Source organism: Chelmon rostratus, chromosome 2 (genome assembly GCF_017976325.1).
Source record: "Chelmon rostratus isolate fCheRos1 chromosome 2, fCheRos1.pri, whole genome shotgun sequence".
NCBI classification, from domain to species: domain Eukaryota; kingdom Metazoa; phylum Chordata; class Actinopteri; order Chaetodontiformes; family Chaetodontidae; genus Chelmon; species Chelmon rostratus.
The window spans coordinates 17,343,297-17,367,787 of NC_055659.1; the positions used below are offsets into that span (position 1 = coordinate 17,343,297).

Consider the following 24,491-nt stretch of genomic DNA (forward strand, 5'->3'; position numbering starts at 1 on the left):
GAGTCCTAGAATCCAACCAGCATTTATACACGAGATTTTGTATTAGTAATAATAACTACGACTACTACTACTACTACTACTACTACTAATAATAATAATAATAATAATAATAATAATAATAATAATAGCTTTGGCAAAATTCCTAATGTCAGTCGCGGATCAAAGGCGTGGACTCGGCGGACGCATCAATGGAGGCTGGTCCTTTACGTCGCTGGTGTTCGTGTCTGTAGTGGTGACGTGTCTCTGAAGTTTCTCCTCCTCTTCCTCCGCCTCTCCTCCCGGTGGCTCAGTAGTGAGACTCAGTGTGGTCAGATTTACGCAGTAAAGGAGCACAGAGGTGGACAGGCGGGACATCATGGCCAGTGAGTATGACTTTGACACACGAGTTGTGTGAGACTTTATACCCAGAGTCTGTGTAACAAGACCCAGGACGCTGTTTTAACTGATCCGGACAACTTCGTTAGCTAACGGTATTAGCGCTGGCACTGGTAGCAGGCTAGCTTACATTGCTAGCTAGCTGGTTGGTTGTTGCTTTTGTACTATTGTGAGCCTTTTGTGAGGAGAAGTTGTTTGTGGGTTCAGTTTAACAGTCAGTCGGTATGTTTATAAGCCTGATTCCTTGCTTGTAGTCTAATATTAGAAGCGCCACGTTGGTTCTTGCTGGCTGGAGACATGTTACATCTAAGCTAACTTGTTAGCCACTCATTCAAAGACATTGACAGTGTAGTGATGACGACGCATAACACAACCGGTGTATTTTGAGCCTGGTCTTCCTAAATCATCTGCCAAATGCTAATAGTGAACATTTGGTAATGATAACGCAAAGGTCTACCTAGAAACATCGTGGTAGGAAATGTCTTATTTAATAATCAAATGGGGTTACCGTCAGTGTTCGTTATTGTAAATTCAAATGTGTCGTGGGTCCGCCCACCATTCACTGCCACGTCCCACTGACGACCAGCTATTATTTCAAGTGAACTCTCATAAATACTCATGTCTGCTCATTTCCAGTCAAATTCTTGGAGGTGATAAAGCCATTCTGTGCAGTCCTGCCAGAAATCCAGAAACCTGAAAGAAAGGTGTGTATTACCCTCGTTTTATTAGTACATTTGCCCTTGGCAGTAAAAAAAAAAAAAAAAAAAAAAAACCTGCCTCGGCATGCTTTAGCTATTTGTCATAAAACCTCTCATAATGTGATTGTCCAACAGATCCAGTTCAGAGAGAAGGTGTTATGGACTGCCATCACTCTCTTTATCTTCCTGGTGTGCTGCCAGGTACGTGTCACAAGTGATTACTGTCCATAGTTTCACTTAATCTGTTTGTTCAATCAGGTTAGGTGTTCGCCAACTACTCTAATGGAAGTGCAGATCCATATGATTTCAGTTACTACACACTTCAATCACTTGTACTCACTTTATTAACGACAGATTGATCCGCAGACCTTCATCAGATAAAATTCTCAGATGACCTTCATTAAAGGTCTGAGGAGTAAAATATGCAAGTGGTCACAGGATGCACTATTTTTATTTTTAAATGTAGCACTACCTGTCAGTAAGACTTTTTGGGGTGAAAGAACTCTGTAGTAAAAATACTATATAACCTGTTAATGAACCACATATTTCATATACTAGTAGGACTAGTTTGGGCATTATTTTTCAAGACTTGCAAGTTCATAGAAGCAATACAGCTCATGCATAATTGAAAAAATGTCATTCTCTCACACTGTTTGTGTGTTTTCCTCCAGATCCCCCTCTTTGGCATCATGTCCTCAGACTCTGCAGATCCATTCTACTGGATGAGAGTAATTCTGGCCTCTAACAGAGGTATTTGTCGAGCCAATAATTGACTGAAAGCTTAAATGTATGTCTACTTTCCTGCTGGTATATCCTAACTTCTCGTCCTACCTACCCTCCAGGTACCCTGATGGAGCTGGGTATCTCGCCTATTGTCACCTCAGGCCTGATAATGCAGCTGCTTGCTGGAGCTAAGATCATTGAAGTTGGAGACACACCAAAGGACAGAGCCCTCTTCAATGGAGCTCAAAAATGTAAGGAACCTCTCACTGGGTGGTGATATGTGAGCATATGGTTATAATTCATGTCCATAGATGGTCTAACCCCTGTTAATGTTTTTCAGTGTTTGGAATGATCATCACCATTGGCCAGGCCATCGTATATGTGATGACCGGCATGTATGGAGATCCCTCAGAGATGGGTGCAGGAATCTGTCTGCTTATCATCATTCAGGTGAGAACACTTTTTTTTTTCAGATTTTCCATAAACAATTGTGTGATTTCACTAAATGTCTTATTATCAGAATAGGTTTTCAGTAAAATGAAAATATTATGATGTGAAAAAAGAACACAATGATATAGAACTAACTAACATGTGGATTATGACAACCTTTTTCTTTTCTGTGTTCTTTAAATTCAGGCCTGTGTTAGTTTGGATCAGTATCAGCTTCTTTGCTCCCTGAAATGTTCATTTGTTATCACAGACAAATCCCTACAGTGATGTTGACATTGAAACTATTCATTGTCAAACATGTAATTTTCCTTGAATTAAAATGCGTGAAAATGATGCCCCTGCTGTAAACTGACATCTCACTGAAGTGCAAGAGGTGGATCAAGGAGAAGCTGTCATTATGCCAAGTCATAAAATTCAAATAGTCATTGTCCATTGGTTATAATTAGAATGGCATGACCGACTGGTTCGTTTGGATTAACTGAGTTTACTCATGAAATAAAATATACGGCAGTGGAACTGGCTTTTTAAAGGTCACACTGTTGTCTTACTTGCACCGTCAGAATAAACAGCTAAGACTCTCTGGAGAAGTGTCGATCTGTTGCCTAGGGATACATGATCACAAGACTGCCTCAGTACTTGTTCAGCTGACTGTATCTGCTGTATTCTTCGACAGCTGTTTGTGGCTGGCATGATTGTGCTGCTGCTGGATGAGCTGCTCCAAAAGGGCTATGGTCTTGGTTCAGGGATCTCACTGTTCATAGCTACCAACATCTGTGAGACGATCGTGTGGAAGGCATTCAGCCCCACCACTGTGAACACTGGAAGAGGTAAGGAAGCACAAAGTGGCCTCTTAAAATGTGATGTTGATTAATACATTTAGATGCTGTCATGTTGCTCCTCTGCACTCCACAGAACTGTGCCTCATTCTTGTGGCTTTTTGTGTTTGTAGGCACAGAGTTTGAGGGAGCAATCATTGCGCTTTTCCACCTGCTGGCGACTCGGACAGACAAAGTGCGTGCTTTGAGAGAGGCCTTCTACAGACAGAACCTGCCCAACCTCATGAACCTCATCGCTACAGTATTTGTCTTTGCTGTAGTGATATACTTTCAGGTGAGTTGCTGGTTTTTCTAGACATGTGACTTCTCTCATAGTTTAAATAGAAAGTGCTGAATGGACAAGATGTTGATGGTAATGTGAAAAGTTCAAATGCTCACCATTGGCCTACATTTTTATCTCTTCACACAGGGATTCAGGGTTGATCTGCCCATCAAGTCGGCTCGCTACCGTGGCCAGTACAACACCTACCCCATCAAGCTCTTCTACACCTCCAACATCCCCATCATCCTGCAGTCTGCCTTGGTCTCCAACTTGTATGTTATCTCCCAGATGCTTTCCACACGCTTCAGCGGCAATTTCCTGGTTAATCTGCTCGGTACTTGGTCTGTAAGTATACTTTTAAACACAGCTTTCTCTCTCCACAAATTACTTAAATAAGCTGTTGGCGTTTGTTTTTGCTACCAGACGCTAGAACACATTTCTGCTCATTAAAGCTCTTCTATTCTCATGTTTTTAGGACACATCGTCAGGTGGTCCAGCCCGTGCCTACCCTGTAGGTGGGCTCTGTTACTACCTCTCCCCCCCCGAGTCATTTGGCTCTGTTCTGGATGACCCAGTCCATGCACTCATCTACATTGTCTTCATGCTGGGGTCATGTGCCTTTTTCTCCAAAACCTGGATCGAAGTCTCAGGTTCCTCTGCAAAAGATGTAAGTTGTAACGACTTTTGAGAAGGTGCTGTTACAGGTTTATTTCAAACAGACTGTGTTTTAAAGCTCTGTTCTTCACTGTCATCCAGGTGGCGAAACAGCTGAAGGAGCAGCAGATGGTGATGAGGGGACACAGAGAAACCTCGATGGTCCATGAACTAAACAGGTAAAATCACAAAACTTTTCATTTAAATACCTCATCAGCTGCACAAAACCTATGCTGAACAAGTTTATCAGTTAGAATGGTCACAAGCTTTCGTTGTGAATTTACGTTATCTGATGTTCCTGTTTTTGTTTTGTAACAAAGCAAATAACTCATACATTGCTACACGCTGTTGTCATTTTTCACCTTACCTTTCTTTATTGCCACACATGTAAACACCTGGTGCCTGGCACTGGATTCAGCAGTGTAACACTCACCTAAAATATAAAATATATAAACTCTAATTTTATTTTTTTGAGTGTTCTCTCATGGCTTACTAAGACACTTAGATAGAATGAAGACATTGTTATTGTTATTAGAAACACCTGTGCTTTTCATGTCTGATGGAAAAAGGAGTATCACTCCATCAGTTTTGTTATTTGTGTTGTACTGTGCATAGGTGAAAAGTCTCACAGAACGGGAAGTAATTAATAAACTCGAATTAATGTACACTTACCACCTGTTTTTAAAGCTTTCAACTGCATGTCATGACTCGGATGTCACTAAAATGTCATCATTTTGAGTCGAGATTATTTTAACATACTGATCCCAAGAAAAGAAAGAAAAGTTTAGTGCCTTGTTCAAGGTACAAAGTGCAAAAATGTCAATTACTGAGCAACACTAAAAAGTTAAAAGTATGGCAGCTGTTCAAGAATGTGTCTAACCGCCTTATTGCTGAAGTTTTCCTCGGTCTCGACCACTGGCTGCAGCCGTATATTTCTCTAACAGACTTGAGAGTGGTGTCGATGTTCTCATCTGACTCCTGGCAAGAAAGCAATACGTGTATTTCCCAAAACATGGAACTATTCAGTTCATCCCTTCTCCACAATCATGATGAATGTATTTAAATATCAAGCATGGCAGCAAGCTTGCTACTTGCCATTAAGTGAAATTCTCTGTGTTATTATTCATCTCAATCTTCCTGTTTTTGTGTTCTAGGTACATTCCTACTGCTGCTGCCTTTGGTGGACTGTGTATCGGTGGTTTATCAGTAATGGCTGACTTCCTCGGAGCCATTGGCTCCGGCACCGGAATCCTGCTGGCTGTCACCATCATCTATCAGTACTTTGAGATCTTTGTGAAAGAACAGAGCGAAGTAGGCAGCATGGGGGCACTGCTCTTCTAGAAAAGCTGATATCCTCCCACCTTCAGTCAACTTTCATTGGGAACACCAACTTTGCATTTATTCTATATCTGTGTGAAGCTCCTGCATCGTCAGCTCTCGAGTTTCAGAGGAATCTTCGGGAATCTCAGCTGAAATTGGATGTTGTCAGTTGGTGGGGCCGCACAACTCGTTGCTCCCTCCACGAATCTTCCATCCGACATTTCAGTTGTACTTCATCAGATTTTCCAACTGACTCGAGATTAAAGCTCCCCAAGATTCATTTTAAGGCCTCTGTTGTGTGTGAGATGAAGTCCTGCGGGAGTTTGGCAGCAGAGTGCTTCAGTATGCAGGCATACTCGACATGGATGACAGTGGTCAGCTGTCTGCTGTGTGCATAAAACACTTGATGTTCTGCTTGGTGTTATCTTAGTTTATACTTTTATTTTCAGCTTTATTTTATTTTTTTGTCAACCTGCCAATTAAGTGAAGGTGTGGACCGGAAGCTGAACCGTCAAACGCTGAATCAAGTACTGTCATTTTGATTTGTGACCCTGTGTTATAGCTGTTATATCAACAGGGTCTTGTAAGAAGAGAATGGGGAGCTCACATTGGGCTCCAACTGTCAAAAGAAATTGTTCGGCTATTTTTGTGAACAGTCATCTGATGACACATTCAGAAAAAAAAGGGTCCTTGCTGTTTTACTGTATGACATTCCCAGGGAGCTGCAGTATTAACTCACATGTCACATTTTTGTTAACACTTCCTGAGATCTTTGTTTTGTTCTTTTAATTGTCTGCTCTAAGCATTTCTGAGTTAATCACTTTTCCACAACTGACAAATTCTGATTTTCTGTACATAGGCCATGCATTGAATAACTTTGAATTTGTCTTAAGTGTAAGATAAAAGTCTTTTGAATATGTAAAAATTAATGCATTTCAGAACAAACTTATAGAAAAACATTCTCAATAAAACTTTTTGTGGAAAAAGGCTGAATGTTTTGACTCTTCTATTTGTCTGAAGTGAATGAATTTTTAGAAGGCCTTGATTTGCTTCTGAGGAAAACTCACTTTATTTCTGTAAAGAGTCTTATTTTAAACAATAATTTTTCTGGGGCTTATTGGTGTTAATATCGTGTTTGGGATTAAAAAAAAAATTTTGAAGACAACACAATTTTACTTATAGATGTTTCTGCTGCTAGATTTTGTTAGTATTATAACAACATGTTTATCCTAAACTCCTGGCCCCCCCAAAAAATAGATTGGAAAACTAGTATTTTTTTTATATGTTACGTAAAAAATGCGTTGAGTTATTGTATCACAAATCATTAAAAATAAGTATCACAGGACATAAATAGATTGTAGCTCCCAGAAAGGACGAGAAATATTCCTCTTTTCTTGGTTGACATTTGTAGTCAGGAAGCTAATATATTTTAAGAGAGAAATTAAATCTTATCACAGAGTGAGATGAAACTCTCTTACAAAAATGTTCTTATTTTCTTCATAAACCTTGCTTTTGCGAAATTAAAAGCATAATTTCGTGGAAAAGACGGTGTTGATATTTTTCATGTAATATTTTGAACTGTTGGGGGCAGCAATGCGCTCCGGGGCGTCTGCGCTACTGGAAATATAAAAACTAGAAGAAGAAGACTCCGTGCTCAAGCAAGGATAGTTGTGAAACAAGCTAGCCGATGCTGGACTAAAGCCTCGGACATTTTCATGTATCGTGTTGTCTGTCAGTAAGAGTCGTTGTCGTCGGAGCTGTTGTTGCAGTGAATAAAAAAGAAGAACTGAATTTGTTCCAGCGTGAAGAAATGAGCTCGGTCAGACAGGAAGGTAACCATGCTGTGCTCGCCGGCTAACTTCTCTGGAAAGCTAACTGAAGTTTATTTTAGTCTGAATGAAAAATGAATGTCGCCGTTGTCGCGAGTTGCTAAAAGTGTATTATCAAGCCTGTTGCTAAGGACTGTTACAGTCTGTAGCTGTTACTCATCAGTGAACAGGGCTGTTAGCTAGCTGTTACCATCACAGTGTTTAACCTTGACCAGCAGCAATAGTCGACATGTGTGTAATATGACATGTTGCATGTCAAACAATGAGTCACCTTAAGCCATCTTGAGTCTTAAGTAGAAGTTTTAATGCAGCACTTGTGTTATATCATGATTATTTCATCTATTGATCTATCCAGTATATTTTTTGATAAACTGTGTAAAATGGCCATCACAATTTTACAGAACCGGAGGTGATATTTTGAAGTTGCTTGTTGTGTTTTACAAACAATCCAAAACCCAAAGGTGTTCAATTTACACATATAAATAAGTTGATCTGCTATGTAAAACAGAAAAAAAAGTTAAAAATCCTCACATTTAAGAAGCTGGGCACAGCAAATTTCTTTGTGATTATTAATGGATTCATTTGCTAATAATTTCAGCAGTAAACATCATGCTATACTTACTAACAAATGTGTAAAACACCACAGTGCATTAAAGATGTGAGCCTGACCTTGCACTGAGATGTACTCAGTAATGTGCAGCCCCTATTACCACATTTATGTTGACATAGCCTTTATACACTTATACAACACCACTGGCCAGTTAATATGGACCAGAAATATCAACCTGGATTATTTATCAGTCAGGGTCTAATAGGGAAAGTGCAGGACATTTGGTGAACTTGAACTTCATTACATCCATTATGCAATGAAGCTGTGTTATTACTCTGTGATTTCAGAATATTGAGTTAAGTAGAGGCTGCAGATGTCATTTAGCAAGACTTTGGGTTGGATTAGGCACCACAGTTCTCATCACTGGTTTGTTTGTGTTGTAATCTTCCGAACCAGGTAAAGACCGAATCATCTTTGTCACCAAAGAGGATCATGAAACACCCAGCAGTGCCGAGCTTGTAGAGGAAGATCCTGAGGACCCGTATGAAGAGCAAGGTGAGGAGCAGCAAAACTAGCAAGAGGAACGTTTGAAAAATGCATGTTTATTACCCATGTATTAACTGACACCTCCTCTCTCATCCTAGGTCTTATTCTTCCCAGTGGGGAGATCAACTGGAACTGCCCCTGCTTGGGCGGGATGGCCAGTGGTCCCTGTGGAACCGAATTTAAGGACGCCTTCTCCTGTTTCCACTATAGTACGGAGGAGGTGAAGGGCTCAGAGTGCCTGGAGCAGTTCAGGGCCATGCAGGAGTGTATGCAGCGTTACCCAGAGCTCTATCCTCAAGAAGATGAGAAGGCGCCACAAGAACAGTCACCAGAAACAGACCAGACCTTACAAGACTCTGCATCTGCAGAAATGTCAGGTGCAAACTCTGCCCCTGAGCAAGACTCTAACACCACACAACCCACCACAGAGGGCTCAGTGGAAAGCTAATGATGAGCCTTCGTGGCAACGCCAGTCTCAAGGCTTTGAAGGCCAACTGAAATCACATTTAATCATGCCTTTTTACAGCCAAAAATAGCATCAACACGTTTTCAAATTTACTGCTAATAGTTGGATTTATTGTTATAGAAATAAAAGAAAGGCTTTTGAAGAAATGTCAGAAATGCTCATTTTACTCTCAGTGGCTGGAAGGGTGTGTCCATGTCTGTGTTTGATTGACAGCCGCGAACAGACTAAGTAAATAAGATTACACCATACTGTAGCTTACAAGTTGTTTGCATACAGTTAGTAGTGAGTGGTATTGAAGAGAAAGGACCACACCCTAATGTAAACTGACTGAAGTGAAATTTGCAGGTATGTTCACATGCTGTTAAATGTGCTGCAGCTGAGCAGCTAATTAGCTACAGTATCTAGATTGCAAACTGACATTTGCAGTGCATTTGTATTCCCCAGTGAATGTTTGCTTCAAAAATCTGTTGCTACTGATTTATGCAAAAGCATAGCATGCAAGGGGAGCCATGAACCCAAAAGAGGAAAAATCTAAATTTCTCCCTTTGTTCTTTCCGATTTGTCCTCAGAGGGGCACATGGGACATGCGGTTTATAAGCTGTAGCAGACAAAAAAGGTGACTTGTAATTTCAGTTGGACGTTAAACATTCTATACTGAATAAGATGGGCTTATACTTTTGTAGAACTGATATAATATGATTAATGAAAAAATGAAAATGTACTGAGTTTAAATTCAAGTTGCTCAGTCTTGCCTTTTGGGTTTATGCAAGATTAAGGAAGACTAAGGAACCTTTGATTCATCAAGAGCTGAGAGGACCAAGGATACACACTGAAGTGTAGAGTACATTTTTCTATTTCCTTTGTCTCAAATTAGACAATTCGACATGCTGTGATCTAACACAAGTTCTCGAAATGTAAGATAACCGTAAAAACATATTGTTTTCTCATACATTTGTCTCATGTTTAGCATTTTACATGTACGCTATGTGTTGTACAAATTTATATTCATATTAGATTTTAACTCAAAGCTTATATCAGTAATGTTGCTGATAAAGTTGCAAAAATCAAGTGTGAAGGATGTAGCGAAGAACACCTGAAGAAACTTTGCGTGAAGTGTGTTTCCACAGTTTTTCCTCTGGGACTACGTTTCCTCTGCTAATTTATAACCGGACTTAAAACTTTTACCTCTGCTGAACTTAACAGATCAGTTTGTGTGCAACACAGGACTGATTGGGATGGCTTGAAGTGAATACTGTTGAAGGTTTTATAATAAAATGTATTATGCCTCCTTGTTTCTTGTGGGGTGCTCTTATTGTAATATGTCCTCGGCCTGACCTTGCAATAATGACTGTCAACTGTCCTCAGCATCCTGCAGGTGTACACTGTTAAAAAGAAGAAAGTCTTTGCTTGAATATTCTAACATCCTTTAAATTTGATCTGGTTTTAGTTAATCCAAAAATACAGATTCTTTGGACAACAGTAACATCTCCAAATATGTTGTTCATCAGTTAATCAGCAAAGACCACACTGGAAAACCAGAAGCTATACTAGTTTGAAGGCTTCTCACATCATGTACTCCATGTGTCAGGTGTTTGCATTGTGCATGTAGATATTTCAAAAAAGATTTGTAATCACAGCAAGTAAACACATAATAACAAAAGTCATTGGATCTCTTGAGGCTGACCCATATGTGGGATTTTCTGTTACACATGTAGAAATCACTACTATGCTGATAATAATCTATTTTTGAAATTGGCTCTTGTCAGTAGTACAGTATGATTCAGCCATTACAATGGGTAGACTAGCTATCATTCACTTTTCTATAACTCGTGTTACATTGTCTTTATGATTACATATTTAGTCTTAACATGCACGCAGTGGACCTCATCAAAAAGTATGGTACTGACTTGTAAATGTGCATCTTTACATACAACTTGATGCCAGTAAAGCTGAGAAGGTAACTAACATGAATCTACATAATAGCTGTTGACCTGTCCAAAGGTTCTGGGGTCAGAGGTCTGTGGCAGTGTTTGTCCACTGAAGCATGTGCCACTTGAAACTCCCTCAGTGATCAATAATTACCAAACACCCTTTTCTATCCGCGCCGTACCATTGGTGGATTGTGAAGGGCAAAGACAGCCAAAAAGCCAATGAGACAATAAGATGAAGAGCGATCGCCCTCCAACCTTACACAGAACGCAGTCTTTCTCTCCATAGAGGACTGCTGGCTGTGAGGCTAACAGAGCTGCCGTCAGCGACAGCCCCGACTCCAGGTCTCAGCTCAAGTGTGTCAGAAAATATTCAACAGGATGTCGTCTTTAAAGGAGATATGCAGCGGTTTACCCCTGGACCCTTTGCCCCCCAACCGCGGAAGAGACCCCAATGTGCCACATGCACCTATACGGACCCCTGACCTTACAGCAGAGGAGGAGCGGGTAAGTGAACAATTTCTGTGCCTTCACATTTTTTCACCTTTGGCACTCAATTCGTTGAATACAGGTAAATGTTATGATACGCCTGAGTGTACAAGTGTAGCAGTGTATTTTAGGCACACAGCAGACCTCACAATGGACATTTGGACCTCTTAAATACGGGTGTAATGACAATATTAATAATGACTGCTTTCAATTTTGTACACACCTCAACACTTAGATGAGGTGTGCTTTTCCACTATAGCAAGTCAGAATACCTTCTGTGAAATTATATGTCTAATAGTATGAAAAGCACTGCACATGGACCCGCTTGGCTGCCATCAAAACAAACAACTCTTAGAAAGAGAAAGCGGGATGCTTGTCAAAGTTATCATGAAGCAGTGTGAGACTGAGCTAAGGAAGAGTGCAGCTCACAGTCAGGTCAGACAATAGCTTTACTATAAATGTGTCAGTGGAAGAACAGCCATCATACCAAGCTGTGTACTCTGACTTATTGCATCACCATTGTAGGCTCATGGGCCGCCCTAAAAAATTGATTATTCTCTAAGGTCCTCAACTGATTTTCCAAAGTTAGAGCAAAGGCTTCAGTCAATAATTAAAAGAGACATGGTGAGGTCTCTACCTCTTATGTAAGGAGGGCTCAGGAAGCTGAAAGATCTACTCGTGCATCTGACGTCACAGAAACTGTACTGTGTGTGTTCACTGACCTGCTGTTATATGCCTCTTCCCTCTAGTTGGCGCTGAGAAACGCGCTGCGTTATTTCCCCCCCTCCCACCACGCGACGCTCGCGCCCGAATTTGCTCAAGAGCTGCGGCAGTACGGGCACATCTACATGTACCGCTTCTGCCCCACACTACGCATGAGGTGAGGCTGACGGTGGGAGCCCAACTGTTTTTTTAGGCCATATGCATATTTGTATTTGATAGTAAAATGAATCTGATTAATGTGATATATATATTTTTTGAGTTAATTAAGAATTAATATAAATATTTTAACAATAATCCTTCAAATGTTGTCATTAGTTGTAAAATGTATGCTAAGGTAGAGTGTTGTTATCAAGAGATGACAGTGACAGTAAATGAAAGATGACTTCTGTAATTCTGTTCACTGATAATGCAATCTGTCTAAGTAATAACAGATAAAAACAACAGAACAGATGCTGATGTGTCTGAATGCATTATCGACCAGCAGTAGGGCTTTAATGACAGTCCCTGCTGCACAACATGCACACCAAGCCTTCTGCATGAAATAACACAATCTTACTGTTACAATAAAAAGTTGAATTGATAACTTTATTCAACACGTTAAGGCGTTTAGCTGCTGCAGCCTTGCTGGTCTGGTAAGACCAGTAGCTGACGATGACTGATGTTAGATAATGTTTGCAAACTTTAGATAGAGATTCGCGTATAACCAGCTCACGGCTCGACTTCTGCTGACTTCATGAGTTGAGATAAACATTTCAGTGGTTGTACCACAGGGTAAAACTGCAAGTAAACACACCGTACCTCACCAGAAATAAAGAGAAATTCCAACTGTCATCTGCAAAACAGATGTGTCAAAAGTCTCACTTTAAGATGGCTTTGTCTAGTTTCTTTGTTCCACCACAGCAGTGATGTGAGTTTCTCTCTGTTTCTTCAGGGCTCACCCCATCGATCAGTACCCGTGCCGCACGCGTCAAGCAGCCTCCATAATGCTGATGATCATGAACAACCTGGACCCGGCTGTTGCTCAGGTGAGCACGGCTTGTATTAACTTAGCTCGCTCAATCTCTGAGGTCTTCTGTTGGTTTTTTATGTCTGGATGACAGCTTCACTTCTCTTCATCCTTCAGTTCCCCCAGGAGCTCGTCACCTACGGAGGGAACGGGCAGGTGTTTAGTAACTGGGCCCAGGTAAGACCTGAGTGAGCCTGTGTTCAACCAGTTGGCTTGGTAACGATGCGTCTGAACAGATGAGTATTGATGATGTGTGTGTGTGTGTGGGTGCAGTTTCGCCTGGTGATGCATTACCTGAGTGAGATGACAGAGGAACAAACTCTGGTCATGTACAGCGGCCATCCCATGGGCCTGTTCCCCAGCCTGCCTTCCTCACCTCGCGCCATCATCACCAACGGCATGGTGACTGCCCAGCACATGTCTGATTTAATAAGATGAAACTTTCAGCCCGCGTGCATCTCCCACGTACTGACACACTCCCTCTTTTTTCTTTTTTTTTTTTTCTTTTTTAAATCTCTCAGGTTATTTCAAATTACTCCTCTAGAAATCAGTATGAGAAGATGTTTGCCCTCGGTGTGTCAATGTAAGTCTTTGAAGGTGCTGTTCATGGTGTTGTTTGGTTTCTCCATTATTTTTTCAAATAGAAAGAAAGTGATTGTACATTAAGCCTCCGATGTGGGTGCAGATATCTCGATGTAAAGACTTCTTTTGTTTGTCTGTTTTCAGGTATGGTCAGATGACAGCAGGCAGCTACTGCTACATTGGACCTCAAGGGATTGTTCATGGCACTATGGTTTGTGAAATGTTTTTAAAAAGATGTGCACACACAACTCCAGTAACTCCTCATACAAAATATGAATTACTTTTAGTCAGTGTTTCCCAGCCTAAGGGCCAGGACCTCCCTAAGAGTAGCGTCAGGAGGTGATTCCCGTGTCAGGCACAAGAAAATAACAAGTTCTTCTGCACAAAGTTAGAATTGTTTTTAAAACTTTTCTCTACTGTTTGCTTTTTGTTTTTTGTTTTTTTGTAGGGAGTACTGGCAGTTTCACTTCTTTAGACCTCTAAATGTTATTTAAATTAAACAATCTGAGGAGGGAAAATCGCTCATTGGTTGAACTCCTCACAGGTCATGAACATACACAACTTGTGAAGAGGGTCACAAGTAGATGTGTCTTTGTGTTAACAGGTCACATGGTCCCAGCATTTAGGGAACACATTACCTGTATGTTGCAGCTGCTGTTTTTTCTGAGTGTCCTCATGTTTTTCTGTGTAGCTCACTGTGCTGAATGCCGGCCGGAGGTACCTGGGCTCTGGGGACTTGAGCGGCCGCGTCTTTGTGACCTCTGGCCTGGGGGGCATGAGTGGAGCTCAGGCGAAAGCTGCCGTCATTGCCGGCTGTGTTGGCGTGATCGCAGAGGTCAGCTGGTATCCCATCATTTCCTGTTAATACTCACTGCTGACCGAGCAAGAAAGAAGGAAATGCTGTTTGTCGGTGTGTGAATTTGATTTCTGTGTAGGTGGATGAGGCTCCTCTCAGAAAGAGACACGAGCAGGGCTGGCTGATGGAGGTCACCAGCAGCTTGGATCACTGCATTAAATGCATCAGGTAACAGAGAAAAAGTCATTATGAGTGTCAAAGTCATCATTTAAAAAATAGTGTGTTTTTCTGCCATTTAACTGTTTTTGATGGTCGTTACAGTTTTGATGTGAAAAACTATTTTTGTGTGTGTGTGTGTGCACCATTAAGTGTAACAACACCATGTTTCAGTTTTATTCCAACAAAGCCAGCCTTAATGTTTCCCCTTGTTTCGAGTCTTTATGCTAAGCTAAGCTAACCGCCTGCTGGCTGCAGCTTCATATCTGCAATACAGACATGAGAGTGGCATCAATTGTCAACTCTGGAAAAGAAAGTGAATAATCCTATTTCCCAATATGACAAACTATTCCCTTGTTCTTAGTTGTTGCCGTTATTCAAGGTGGAGCTGATTTTAATCACTTTATATACTGCTAGGAAGTTCGGTCTATACCACTATATCATACTTTACAAGCTCATCATCCAGTTTGTTTGTATGTTTTTTATTTGAAATTAGTGACTATAGCTGTCAAATGAATCTGGAATAACAAGTGTAATATTTCGCTGTGAGTTGAAGTATAAAGTCATATGAGATGGAAATACTCAGGTATAGTAAAAGTACTTCAGATTTTCAAAAAAGGGCCCCTAATCCCACAAAACAGCCAATATGACTACAGAACACATCTGCTGTAAAATACTGTAATTCTTATCATTTTGTATCTTTCAGAGAGGCCAAGAGCTCGAAGACTCCCCTCAGTCTGGGTTATCACGGCAATATCGTAGACTTGTGGTGAGTGAGAAGTGAAAGGTGTTACCGACACACAGGCCCGGTGCCACAGTGAAACCTTTTGTTACGTACTCCTGAAACCTTCGTCCTCCTTCTCTAACTTCCTAACCAGGGAGAGGCTGCTGCTGGAGTATGAGAGGACGGGGGAGCTCCTGGTGGATTTAGGCTCAGACCAGACCTCCCTTCACAACCCATATAACGGGGGCTACTACCCAGTCCAGCTCAGCTTCCGCCAGGGGAATCAGCTCATGTCGACTGATCCTAATCGTTTCCGAACCATGGTCCAAGAAAGGTAAAACACACGCACTGATGGACTCATGGAAGTATATCATCTGCAATATGTGGGTCTATGAAGCTGAAACAACACCTACTTTACACACAATCACAGCCTCAGAAGACACATTAAGGCCATCAACAAGCTGTCTGATGCTGGTATGTTCTTCTGGGACTATGGCAACGCGTTTCTCCTGGAGGCCCAGAGAGCTGGTCTGTAATTAAACACTCACGCACTCAGAATACATCATCAGTATCATTTAGACCACGGCAGACCAATAGAGAGGCTTAAGTTACTTGTTTTTATAGGAGCCGAGGTAGAAAAGGTTGGTGGAGGAGCAACTGAATTCCGTTACCCCTCTTATGTCCAGCACATCATGGGGTAAGATATTTTCTTATTTATTCAATCTTGCATTGATCCTGTGGTAGAAAATCGTTACTCTTGAAAAAAGACAGACCAAAAAACTGTGATCAGATCTTTTCTTCTTGCAGTAACTTGTTTGTGATCTCCCTCCTTCTGCTTTGCCACAGCGACATTTTCTCTCTGGGCTTCGGCCCATTTCGCTGGGTGTGCACATCCGGCGACCCTCACGATCTTGCCGTGACGGACGACATAGCTGCGTCTGTCCTGGAGGACATTAGCGCCACTGTGACTGATCGCGTCAGACAGCAGTACAATGACAACATCCGCTGGATCAGAGAGGCTGGGAAGCACAAAATGGTCAGTAAGTTTCTGTGCAACCGACACGTGCTTTCGATCCTTCAGTGATCATAGTGAAGAGACACGTTGCTGCAATGAGCTGATTTCTTCTGCGTTTTCTGTCTGTTTAGGTAGTGGGATCCCAGGCCAGAATCCTCTACTCTGACCAGAGAGGAAGGGTCTGCATCGCTTTGGCTATTAACCAGGCTATCGCTGACGGAAGAGTTTCAGTAAGAGGATGAATTGTCTGCTGAGGAGGTCTGCGTCATATCAAGTTTGCAACGGAGTCTCTGCAGTGTCTTTTGTTATTTCTTTTGTTCAGGCTCCTGTGGTTATTAGCAGAGACCATCATGACGTTAGTGGCACCGACAGCCCCTTCAGAGAAACCTCGAACGTGTATGACGGATCTGCCTTCTGTGCAGGTATGTTCACGACAGCTGCACACAACTACCACCTTTATTATCTGCAGTTTTATACAACAATTTGTCTATTTTACAATAAATTAACAAATATAAGAGAAAACCGGCTAATTGAGAGTATTTCATGACCTCAAGCAAGTCTTGAGTCTTAAAACTCATGTCAGTTTCATGCTTTCTTCGGTGGACTCTGACACGATGTAAATTGACTTGAAAGTGTGTGACAGGTTATCAAAATTAAGGGAGCAGCTCTACAGTCTAGAGTGACCACTGGCGTAAGAATAAAAAAGGAGTCGTGAGGTTTGTTGCTTTGTCCACAAACTCATAACCTTAGTTTCATACAGCCTCCTTCTCCCAGCTTCCCTGTACTCTCTTCATTCATTTAAACCAGCAACACTGCAGGAATAACTTCAAAGAGTCAAAGTGACAGCTCACAATGTCTCCTCCTTCCAGACATGGCAGTCCAGAACTTTGTTGGTGATGCGTTCAGGGGCGCTACATGGGTAGCCCTGCACAACGGTGGCGGTGTTGGCTGGTAAGGCTGGCTGGTCACCTAGTAAACAGCGATCTGTGTGAATGATTGTTGTGATTCAAAGCTGTTTATTCGATCAGTGCTTATCTGCCACAAAGCTGGTGTGTTTATTACCTTATCTGTTATCTCACCCACAGGGGCGAGGTGATGAATGGTGGGTTTGGTTTGATGTTGGACGGCTCAGAGGAGGCAGCAAAGCGTGCCAGTCTGATGCTGAACTGGGACGTCTCCAACGGGGTGAGAGTGCAGAGAGACGAGCAGCGTCATAGCTTTCAGTCCAACTACAATGTGCTCAGACTGCAGATGATTGCTGGCTGGCTCTAATCTGTCTGTGTGCGCCACAGGTGGCTCGTCGCTGCTGGTCTGGAAACTCCAATGCCTATGAAACCATCCAACGCACCATGGAAGAGAACAGGCAGCTGCGCGTCACCATGCCCTTTCCCGTGCAGGACGAGTGCGTGCTGGACCGTGCCCTGCAGGGCTAGTTAACACTTTAGCATAGGTTAACAGCCAGCTAGTCACAGCCACACAGCAAAGGAAACTGCAGCTGTAATCGCAGTTTTGTGACTCTGGTTACACAGCAGATTTCTTCACAAAGAAAACCTGCAAAACATTTTGTCAGAACTAGTTAATAAATCAGTGGCAACGTTGTTACATAAGTTATTTGCCATGAATACACAGAAAGCAAAGTAGGCTTCAGTACTGTGCTTGGCTGTTTTACTAATTTAATCTGCAAGACTATATTCTTTTTTGTGCTGAAAATTAAATTACAAGTCTGTATAAATAATAAAGCCCACATGAGTCATTTGTCAATAATAGTTTGTCCAATGATGTCAATCAAAATGTCAATGGAGAAACTTAGTTCTGATTTTATATTGTGAATAAAGGAGAAGAAAATGCAGTTCTTGTGACTCCAAAGCCACTTTGCCAGGTAACCACAGACATTTTAGATTACTGAATCAGTCACAAAAATAATGGATGTCTGTTGTCACAAGCTGGCTCGAACAAGAGAGGCCATGCATAGTCCAAATATATAAAATGCTTCATTTAAACACAAGAAATAGAAATGATGCATTACTGCGAATATATCAGTAGTCATGACGGGAAAGAGCAGAGCTCAGCCGACCATACAAGACAAAAAATGTCAGATTTGAGTGATTTCTCGGCGCCCTTTCTGCGTCCTGACGTACTTTGAAGACCTCCCTCACCCCCACCCTCTTAACGCCATCTTGATCGTTAAATTAATGGCTTTATTGACATTCTACATATTGTGCACAGCTTGCATTGATACAGTATAGTGCTGTAAGGATGAGGATGTGGTGTGGTGAGGATACGCCTGTCCCATAGCTGGAGAGAATCCACACAGACTGCATGACAAGGACACAATTATGTTCTTCTCGGGGGTCCACTTTTCATCCATACGCCCCTCTCAGCATATCACATCCATTTCTGGTCATGGCTTTTGGTCTTTTGCTCTCTCCACTGGTACCCTGCCGTGCGTCTTTACGCGTGGTTGTTCCTTTAAGAAACTGAATTTGAGCCGCTCCGCGCTGACGTAAGGGAATTGGAGAGGTTGCTGTACCCTGCAGGAAGAGGAGACAGAGAGCCGCGATGAGGTCCGGCCTGGGGTACCAGATTCTTTAAGCATTTTCTTTCCTCCCATTTCGCGTGTTTACCATCTCTACGCATCCGCCCAGAGATCAGCTGAACTCTTTTGAAGTTTTTTATGCCAACATAACGGTGCGATTTCAGACCTCCGCCCTTTTCTGTACTCCAAGGAGGGTTCACAGATTGCAAACCAAATTTTTGCTCCTACAGTGGTCAAATATGGTCGAGATGTTCTGAAAGTCCTCTGGACGTACGCGGATGAAGTAGGATGACACCGGAAATTTTCTGTGGCAGAGACTGATGTGATTTGCTCTGCATCAGTGAGGGAAAAAATGCATCACAACCAGGAGGAGCGGTCGGTAAATACAGTCAGTGCGCAGCTCGGGACAGCGCGCCACAGTGACTCCAACAGCCTGGAGAGCAGCTTGGGCAGCGGCCTCTCTGACCTCCAACCACCTGCTTACTCTAAACTGGAGTTCAGGAGAAACTCAGTGACAGATGACTATAAGATCACAGCTCAGGTTCTCGGCCTGGGGATCAATGGCAAAGTGCTGGAATGTTATTGCAAGAAAACAGGAGAGAAATGTGCTCTGAAGGTGTGTGTTTGCCTGCTTCTTTATCCTGTGTGATCTGAACAGTACTCTGGTGGCTGCTGTCCCTGGAAAAAAAAAAAAACAGCTCCCATCAATTATTCATGTCTCCTGTCATCTCCAGCCTTTACTGGTGTCTTAAACTGAAAATCTGTGCAGAATTGTGATTTTTGTGACACTTTGTGGTGTCAGGGGGCTTTTATGTGACGCAGATGAAATATTAACTCAACCATGTATGCATGAAGCAGTAATCTGAAAGTGAATTCAGTTACAGAGCCACCCAGACAGTGCATGTGTCTGTCAGACAGTGATGTGCTGTCTGGGATGCTGAAACAGTTTCCACAATTGTTGTGTGCACAATGATCTGCTCTGTTAATACTTTACACCATCTGAGCCTCTGACATTTAACAAAAGTGAAAACCTGCATTTTTTACTCATCTACTCAACATTAAGTAATTGACTCATTAAATGCTTGCAGTGGTTTTTAGGACATCTTTGGAAATGTGGCAGAGCTGGTTAGTCAATAAACAGCTGTAGGTTTACAGCAAGTAGGAAGTGCAGCCCCACGAGTGCCTCCACATGTTTTCTTTAGAATATCTCTGGTGGTGAGCCACAACCGAAAAGCTATGATGAAATCTGAAGAGCTGGCTCACGCTGTGTATGTAGTCTTGTGTTCTGTGAGTAATGCAGTGATTTGTGCATAGAGGCTCTGCAGCAAAGTCACACCTTTCTAAACATTCATATCTGAGCCTTTATTCCACAGTGTCCACAAGGGCCTGGGCTGGGTCTGCATGTCTAGGAAAATATCCTCCTCCCCTGTCTGTGATAGCACAGCTGCAGCACTGTGTCTTTAAAGACAGGGCATGCTGCTAAATGCTGTCTTAAAGTGTTCACTCCTAATGTTCCCACTGGAAATGATTAATGCTGCAGATTAATGGCTTTAATAGTGCCCATTCATACAGTGAGGTTCTGCACAATAGGACATATGTTTTTGTCTCTGTGTGTGTTTATTGATTTGAAACTATTCAGACTACGGATGTCAGACAAATATTTAATACAATCAATCAAGCTTATCAGCCTCGGAGGCTGTGATCTGCAACCGGAGATGCAGATGTGAGACCGTTCCTTTATATGAACACGAAACAGAAGCATTTCATTGATGCGTGTTTTTGTGCTGTGGAGCAGATCCTGTACGATACTCCTAAAGCCAGACGGGAGGTTGAGCTGCACTGCAGAGTCTCTGGAGGTCCTCACATCGTCCGAATACTCAGCCTGTATGAAAACATGCACCAGGGGAAGAAATGTCTCCTCATCATAATGGAGTGGTCAGTATATTCTGTCTTGCCTTTTTCAGGCCTTTAAGGGAAAATCAATGCTTAACCAGATTTGTGTTTTGTCTATAATGTAGCGCAGCTTTGTGTTCATTGATGAATTTGAAAAGTCTCTCTTTAAGCTGAAGCTGCACATCCGGAAGTTGCCACATGGAGCAGCTCCTATGCTGCCCAGCTCAGAACCACAGTATCTAGAAACATCTGTGTGGTATCAAGATCCAGCTGAGCTTAAATTCAGCCCACACCTGTCTTGCGTTTGATTTTGGACTTCAGGGAAAACAACAACACTGCTGAACAGAAAAGAAAGACACACCTGTGCTCTCCTATCCTTTTTGTTTCTGCTTTAGTTTGAATGCTGGCTTCTTTCACACCACAGCTCATGATTTTAAATAATATACCAGGGTCCTAAATGAATTAGGAATTAGCCTAGATCCTTTTCTTTCTTACACAATGAAGATATGACTTTGATACTTTGTTCTCTGGGTAGCACTAAGAAATACGCCCATTTTGGGCTTTTTATCCTGTCTGTATACAGTAGTTTCCATTGTTATTTTGTCTAGCAAATAATGAAACTCAGACTCAAAATGAAAGTGAGACATCACAGTGCAGAGCAACACATGGGCAGGATGGTAACCTGATACAGACTGTTTGGGAGCGCTGTTTTCCTCTTTGTTAACCGCAGAATAGACTTGACAGGATTCATCTGAATCACTGACCACATGTTAATGTGGCTTGAATGACTGGATGCCACTGTGAAGCCACTGTGTTTGGCTGTGCTGCGTTCACGCCTCAAACACACAGAACATACCTTAATGCTAAGAGCTGACATGGCTTTGACAGAGGCCATATTTGTCGGAATATGTACACACTTGTCGATTCGCTCACCTTGGAAATAAAGCTCATCTGTGATGTCTTGAGCATAAACAAACCTTTAGCCCGTGGAACCAAGTGTCACCTGGTAGTACTAGAACTTGTGTCTCGTGTGTTTGTATTCACTTTATACTGTAAAACTACAACAGCTTGCTGTAGATTCTGATTTTCCCTTTAAATGCGTCCTTACAGCAGTCATCTGAGTCTGCCGTGGCTCAGAAGACTGGACTCATCTGAACAGTAAATTGTGAGGCACAATGACTTGCTTTGTTGTCAAACCATGATTGCAGTGGAGAACTGCGGTTGTTTGCCAAGAGTCCCCTCGCTGCCCCAGTTCTGATCTCTTTGTTAATGTTGTCTCAGCATGGAGGGAGGGGAGCTGTTCAGTCGCATCCAGGCCAGAGGGGACCAGGCCTTTACGGAGAGAGGTGGGTCAGAGTTCACATTTAACCAGTTCAATTCATGGGTTTCTGCATTGTGGCCTGCTCATGTTACACCTGTGTCACATCTGTCCATCAGAGGCGTCAGAGATCATGCATGACATCGGCACGGCCATACAGTATCTCCACCTCATGGACATTGCTCATAGGGATTTGAAGGTACTGCTGCTGTCAAAGTAATTCTGCACAGAGAATATAAGAAAGAATTTCTAACTAAACACACTGTCTTAAATCTCTCATTGTCCTCCACACGACAGCCTGAAAACCTGCTCTACACCACCAGGGAGAGTAACGCTACACTCAAACTGACTGACTTTGGCTTCGCTAAGGAGACGACGCTGCATAACTCCCTGCAAACTCCCTGCTACACTCCATATTACGTTGGTGAGTGTTTTCTATCATAACGGTAGTAGGCGTTGTAGTGAAATCAGCAGGTGCACGCTGCGTTCGTATCACTACTATAAATGTGCTAGTACAGGCGTAGTTTGTGGACGTGGTTGCTGTCATTTACTCTCATGTTGTCCATGTGCGTCTGTCTCCACAGTCTCCACATCATTGTGACGTGTCGTCTTTTTTTCTGTATCTGTTTGTCCATTCAGCCCCAGAGGTGCTTGGGCCAGAGAAATATGACAAGTCATGTGACATGTGGTCTCTGGGCGTAATCATGTACATTCTGTGAGTATCATGTGCGTCCGCAAATGATTCAACTTAATGAAATGTTTATAGATATTCTGCCATGCTGCGTGTTAATGTTCACGCCTGTGTTGTGGTTAAAGAAGATAGCAAAGTAAAATAGTCTCCTCTTCTCTTTTCTTCTCTCGTGTGTCTAGTCTGTGTGGGTTTCCTCCGTTCTACTCAAACACAGGTCAGGCCATCTCTCCAGGCATGAAGCAGAGGATCAGGATGGGCCAGTATGAGTTCCCAAACCCTGAGTGGGCTGATGTTTCTGAGGAAGGTCAGGCTGTGGCCATGAAATTCAGAAATAACAAGGAAGAGATTTTAAAAAATCAAGAGGGGTCACGAATAAATACAATGAATAATATTCACAATTAAAGCTGCTTTAGTCAATAGGTTTATATTAACAATGGAGCAAATGAATGTGTTATGTGAACTGTGTCGGTCGTTGTGACGAACATACAGAGAATTATCACCCCACTGCAGTGTCACAGAGCATCTTAGTAGCTTTCAGCTCATTGCTTTGGTTCTCTTGTCCTCATCTTTAATGTTCTAGTTTAGTCTGATCGCTCTCTTTAAATCACCAGTACACTACCTGATTGAGAACTATATGCCTATACTATACTATACTATACTATAAGTGGCAAAAAAAACAAAAAACAAAAACAGATTAATGCAGGTTTAAATGCAGCATGCAGCACCAACCCAGTCACAACCTGCACAACATCTGCAGTTTGAAGGTCCGTATTGCACTTAAGACTTTTTGGGTTATATGTTTGTTGTTTCTCTGTGTATTATTTTCTGTCCTCTGTAGCCAAACAGCTCATCATTCAGTTACTGAAGACAGAGCCCAATGAGAGGATGACCATCGGGCAATTTGTGAACCATCCCTGGATTAGTGTAAGTTATCACTTTCTAAGCAGTGTGCCTGTAGACCAGTGTATCATCCCCCCTGTTATTTATATGATTTATTTTTTACTGCAGCAGTCCATGGTGGTCCCCCCAACACCCCTCCACACCTCTCGTGTTTTGACAGAGGAAAAGGAGCTGTGGGACGACGTGAAGGTGGGACTTGGTCTTGTTCTGTCTCTTTTCAGAATATGACCAGGTGGTGGCAGTGAAGCACCAGACTTACAGCACAAAAACATGTCTGCGTCTTCCGACAGGAGGAAATGACCAGCGCCCTTGCCACCATGCGTGTTGACTACGACCAGGTGAAGATCAAAGACCTGGACATGTCCAACAACCCTCTGCTCAATAAGAGGCGGAAGAGGCCCGTGCCTGGAGGGGCCGACACGTGAGGAGATGGTGACGGAGGAGATGGAGGAGTGGTTTGTCATAGTCACAGAGAGGTCACATTTTCTGATGAGCATGGAAAAATGATTACTTGAGAAAAGTAGAGTAGCAGTATGAAAGGGAAGCAGAGTGAGCAATATTTTCCAACCTACATGTCACTTATTGTACTTTATTCACTTTGTATCCTTCTTTGTATCACTGCACTCAAATAAATGTCATTTATTTTGACTGTTACTAGTCTAACATGTGAAATAAAACTGTGTTTTTTTATGTTTTACAACTATTTGATGTCACTTTTGTACAGGCAGCATCATTTTACTGAGAGAATCATAAAGCCTGTTTGGCGACTGTTGTTGGTGTCTGATGAAAAATATAAAACATGAGAAATTAGTTCTTGTTGCTGTAACAAAGAAAGACTGCATGTGGAAGTCATAAAAGATATTTATTAGGCAAGATTACATCCAACCAATAAGTCCTAAAGAGGGCTTTTATAATGGTTAATTATGTGGGTATTGTAACATGTACAATCAAAGGACATTTAAACT

At 42.1% G+C, this 24,491-nt stretch overlaps 4 protein-coding genes across 5 annotated transcripts; all 4 read left to right on the forward strand.

The window, feature by feature from the left end:
- The first annotated feature begins 241 nt into the window (after nucleotides 1-241).
- On the forward strand, nucleotides 242-6,300 carry sec61a1 (SEC61 translocon subunit alpha 1). Its single transcript, XM_041945671.1, has 12 exons — nucleotides 242-362; nucleotides 1,012-1,079; nucleotides 1,209-1,274; nucleotides 1,745-1,823; nucleotides 1,916-2,047; nucleotides 2,137-2,246; nucleotides 2,920-3,073; nucleotides 3,196-3,356; nucleotides 3,492-3,689; nucleotides 3,820-4,011; nucleotides 4,101-4,177; nucleotides 5,153-6,300. The coding sequence occupies exons 1-12, from the start codon at nucleotides 356-358 to the stop codon at nucleotides 5,337-5,339; spliced, it is 1,431 nt and encodes a 476-aa protein (XP_041801605.1). The 5' UTR covers nucleotides 242-355; the 3' UTR covers nucleotides 5,340-6,300.
- Nucleotides 6,301-6,976: 676 nt separating this feature from the next.
- On the forward strand, nucleotides 6,977-9,991 carry LOC121621066 (mitochondrial intermembrane space import and assembly protein 40-B-like). Its single transcript, XM_041957376.1, has 3 exons — nucleotides 6,977-7,150; nucleotides 8,154-8,252; nucleotides 8,342-9,991. Exons 1-3 carry the CDS (start codon nucleotides 7,129-7,131, stop codon nucleotides 8,689-8,691), a joined length of 471 nt encoding a protein of 156 aa, XP_041813310.1. The 5' UTR covers nucleotides 6,977-7,128; the 3' UTR covers nucleotides 8,692-9,991.
- Nucleotides 9,992-11,018: 1,027 nt separating this feature from the next.
- On the forward strand, nucleotides 11,019-17,814 carry uroc1 (urocanate hydratase 1). Its single transcript, XM_041960633.1, has 19 exons — nucleotides 11,019-11,144; nucleotides 11,876-12,006; nucleotides 12,781-12,874; nucleotides 12,973-13,032; nucleotides 13,129-13,257; nucleotides 13,377-13,438; nucleotides 13,582-13,648; nucleotides 14,129-14,272; nucleotides 14,373-14,461; nucleotides 15,156-15,218; nucleotides 15,328-15,507; nucleotides 15,604-15,701; nucleotides 15,798-15,870; nucleotides 16,020-16,209; nucleotides 16,320-16,418; nucleotides 16,511-16,610; nucleotides 17,058-17,139; nucleotides 17,274-17,373; nucleotides 17,481-17,814. Exons 1-19 carry the CDS (start codon nucleotides 11,019-11,021, stop codon nucleotides 17,619-17,621), a joined length of 2,028 nt encoding a protein of 675 aa, XP_041816567.1. The 3' UTR covers nucleotides 17,622-17,814.
- A 920-nt stretch (nucleotides 17,815-18,734) lies between these two features.
- LOC121617750 (MAP kinase-activated protein kinase 2-like) lies at nucleotides 18,735-24,223 on the forward strand. Of its 2 annotated transcripts, none has more exons than XM_041952980.1 (10): nucleotides 18,735-19,340; nucleotides 20,520-20,659; nucleotides 21,899-21,963; nucleotides 22,055-22,134; nucleotides 22,233-22,359; nucleotides 22,575-22,650; nucleotides 22,806-22,930; nucleotides 23,465-23,550; nucleotides 23,635-23,715; nucleotides 23,817-24,223. In XM_041952980.1, the coding sequence occupies exons 1-10, from the start codon at nucleotides 19,077-19,079 to the stop codon at nucleotides 23,949-23,951; spliced, it is 1,179 nt and encodes a 392-aa protein (XP_041808914.1). In that variant the 5' UTR covers nucleotides 18,735-19,076; the 3' UTR covers nucleotides 23,952-24,223. The 2 variants fall into 2 exon arrangements, with proteins under 2 accessions (XP_041808914.1, XP_041808923.1); XM_041952989.1 differs by having other exon boundaries at nucleotides 23,638-23,715.
- The last annotated feature ends 268 nt before the right edge of the window (nucleotides 24,224-24,491 follow it).